Genomic DNA, 3,405 nt, shown 5'->3' on the forward strand with positions numbered 1-3,405 from the left:
AAAGTGTCCCCTTCACGGCCCTCACATCTAGGCCCGATCCGTCCAGACAGCATTGTTCTCGGCCCCTCTGGCCTCTCCTCTCCTCTCCTCTCCTCTCCTCTCCTCTCCTCTCCTCTCCTCTCCTCTCCTCTCCTCTCCTCTCCTCACCGCTTTGCTTTGCGGCCCTAACCTCTAGTCCCAACCTCCCAACCTCCCAACCTCGGTCATGTGATAAAGAGGTCAGACTTCCTGTATCTGGTTGCTATGGCAACCTGCCAGATCAGGCTGAGGGTCTGATAGGCAAATCAGAGAATCAATTAAGCAGAGAGTCTGATCACTGATGGAGGTGAGGTAAGATGCCTAAAACATAGAGTCTGATCACTGATGGAGGTGGGGTAAGATGCCTAAAACATAGCCAGAGCTCTGATCAACAGTCTGTGGCGGGTCTTGGAGGCATGTGGAGTGATCCTGTGCTTGCGAATCCCGCACGAACTTTCGGAGCTTTTGTCAATTATATAGTAGTAAGATAAGATAGTAAGATTGTAAGATAAGATAGTAAGATAATAATAATAATAATAATAATAATAATAATAATAATAATAATAATAATAATAATTATATTATATTTCACTAATAACAATAACAGGAATAATAGTAATCATTATATTTTAGTAATAATTCTATAGTTTCTTTGCTCCTCAGTCATAAGGCATAGCAGTGGCTGCCATTTTCTGGTTCCATCGTTCCAGACCCCATTCATTTTTCCCATAGAGATTTCCAAAAATATTTATATCAATTAATTTAAGCCTAGAACCATATAATCTTACTATCTTATCTTACTATCTTACTATCTTATCTTACTATCTTACTACTATATAATTGACAAAAGCTCAGAAAGTTTGTGCGGGATTCGCAAGCACAGGATCACTCCACATGCCTCCAAGACCCGCCATAGACTGTTGATCAGAGCTCTGGCTATGTTTTAGGCATCTTACCCCACCTCCATCAGTGATCAGACTCTCTGCTTAATTGATTCTCTGATTTTCCTATCAGACCCTCAGCCTGATCTGGCAGGTTGCCATAGCAACCAGATACAGGAAGTCTGACCTCTTTATCACATGACCGAGGTTGGGAGGTTGGGAGGTTGGGACTAGAGGTTAGGGCCGCAAAGCAAAGCGGGGAGGGAGGAGAGGAGAGGAGAGGAGAGGAGAGGAGAGGAGAGGAGAGGCCAGAGGGGCCGGACTTCGCATGACGTGTGTGCAGAGTGACGAGGCCAGTGCTGTCTGGACGGATCGGGCCATCTAGTATAATACATATAATGTATCTAGAACCAAGCCATCCAGGATCCTGGTGATTTATGACCATAAACCATTTGATTCTGTAAAATAATATTTTTGAATATTTAATGATATGATATACTATATTTAATAAATACTTTTGCGGTTTTCAATAACTTTTTTTTTCACAGAATATAACGTTTTATGGTCATGAATCACAAGGATCCTGATAGCTTGATTCTACTGCTATGCACTATATCAGCCCATGTCCAGCAGGAGGCAGTGTTTAGCTCTATTATAATCTAATAATATGAATGTTTCTTTCTTTCAGTCCTGACTCGTCATACCAGACGATGACCAGCAGGTGGCCGTCTGTGTGGGTGAAGATGTCGTCCAGCTGGCTCTGTGTCGCCCTCTATGTGTGGACCCTGGTAGCTCCACTGGTGCTGGTCAACCGAGACTTTGACTGAAGCGCTCATCAAATACCTAAACCTGACCCCTACCCCCCCCCCCCCCCCCAACATAACATACAACTAACCCTTCCCCCTAGCCCCCCCCCCCCCCCCCAAACATAAAATACAACTAACCCTCTTCCCCCTAGCCCACCTACCAATACCTACACCTGACCCTAGCCCACATAAACCTGACCCTAGCCCACATAAACCTGACCCTAGCCCACATAAACCTGACCCTAGCCCACATAAACCTGACCCTAGCCCACATACTAATACCTAAACCTGCTTCACTTCTTGTTTTTCATTTTCCTTTAGTCGTTTCCTTTTCCTCCTGTTTCAGAAAATTAAACAGTAAGAAAGGATGAATGAATGGATCATTGGATACAGTAAGACCCTAACCCTAACCCTAACCCTAACCCTGGATACAGTAAGACCCTAACCCTAAGTACCCTAACCCTGACCCTAAGTACCCTAACCCTAATGAATGGATCATTGGATACAGTAAGATACAGTAAGATCATCAGATACAGGTTTAAAGATAAGGTCAGATCAGATAAGATCAGATAAGGTCAGATAAGGTCAGATAAGGTCAGATAAGATCAGATAAGGTCAGATAAGGTCAGATAAGGTCAGATAAGATCAGATAAGGTCAGATAAGATCAGATAAGGGTGTACAGTGTGGGATAATTGGATACAGTAAAATAATTAGATTAGATACAGGATACAGTAAAATAATCAGATTAGATACAGGATACAGTAAGATAATCAGATTAGATACAGGATACAGTAAGATAATCAGATTAGATACAGGATACAGTAAGATAATCAGATTAAACACAGTGATATAAGTTTTTCCATGGTGAACAAATAACAATAAAAATGTTTAGAGTTGAAAAACATTGAAGACGCCTGTTCTGCAGCATTCTGTATATTTGTTCATCCATGCTGTACATAGTGTTACCTTCATAATAATAATAATAATTATTATTATTATAGTGTTACCTTCATAATAATAATAATAATAATAATTATTATTATAGTGTTACCTTCATAATAATAATAATACTAATAATAATTATTATAGTGCTACCTTCATAATAATAATTCTAATTATTATAGTGTTACCTTCTTAATAATAATAACTATTATTATTATAGTGTTACCTTCATCATAATAATAATAATAATTATTATTATTATAGTGTTACCTTAATAATGATGATTATTATTATTATTATAGTGTTACCTTAATAATGAGAATTATTATTATTATTATTATTATTATTATTATAATAGTGTTACTTTCATTCTTAGTGGATAAACTGATCTATGAAAGGAGAGCTGCATGCATTTGATTGGAGGAGAACCATGTTAAACCCTGTTACAGTGTGTTTGATTGGAGGAGAACCGCGTTAAACCCTGTTACAGTGTGTTTGATTGGAGGAGAACCGCGTTAAACCCTGTTACAGTGTGTTTGTATTCTCACACACGTAGAAAAAGAGGAAAAGTAAAGTAACTCTTTTGTATTAATTTGCTCTGGACAATACTGTGTAAATAATAATATAATAAAATCACAGGGACAAAGTATAAAGTGAATGAATCTGATTATAAACTATAAGCATGATGTGTTGTTATACTGTTGTGTATCTTGGCTTATTTAATTAATTTTGTTTATTGATAAAAAGATTGTTACGT

General features: G+C 38.3%; 1 protein-coding gene across 1 annotated transcript in view; it reads left to right on the forward strand.

Moving 5' to 3' along the window:
* Positions 1 to 3,191, forward strand: part of LOC308081327 (serine incorporator 1-like) — a 26,721-nt gene extending 23,530 nt beyond the window's left edge. The window contains exon 10 of the mRNA XM_080457708.1: positions 1,588 to 3,191. Within this exon, the coding sequence (XP_080313834.1) occupies positions 1,588 to 1,726 (139 nt within the window). The 3' untranslated portion in view covers positions 1,727 to 3,191. The remainder of the gene's footprint in view (positions 1 to 1,587) is intronic.
* Positions 3,192 to 3,405: the final 214 nt, after the last annotated feature.

The sequence above is a fragment of the Gymnoscopelus braueri genome, assembly GCF_963280865.1.
Source record: "Gymnoscopelus braueri genome assembly, contig: SCAFFOLD_79, whole genome shotgun sequence".
Taxonomy (NCBI): domain Eukaryota; kingdom Metazoa; phylum Chordata; class Actinopteri; order Myctophiformes; family Myctophidae; genus Gymnoscopelus; species Gymnoscopelus braueri.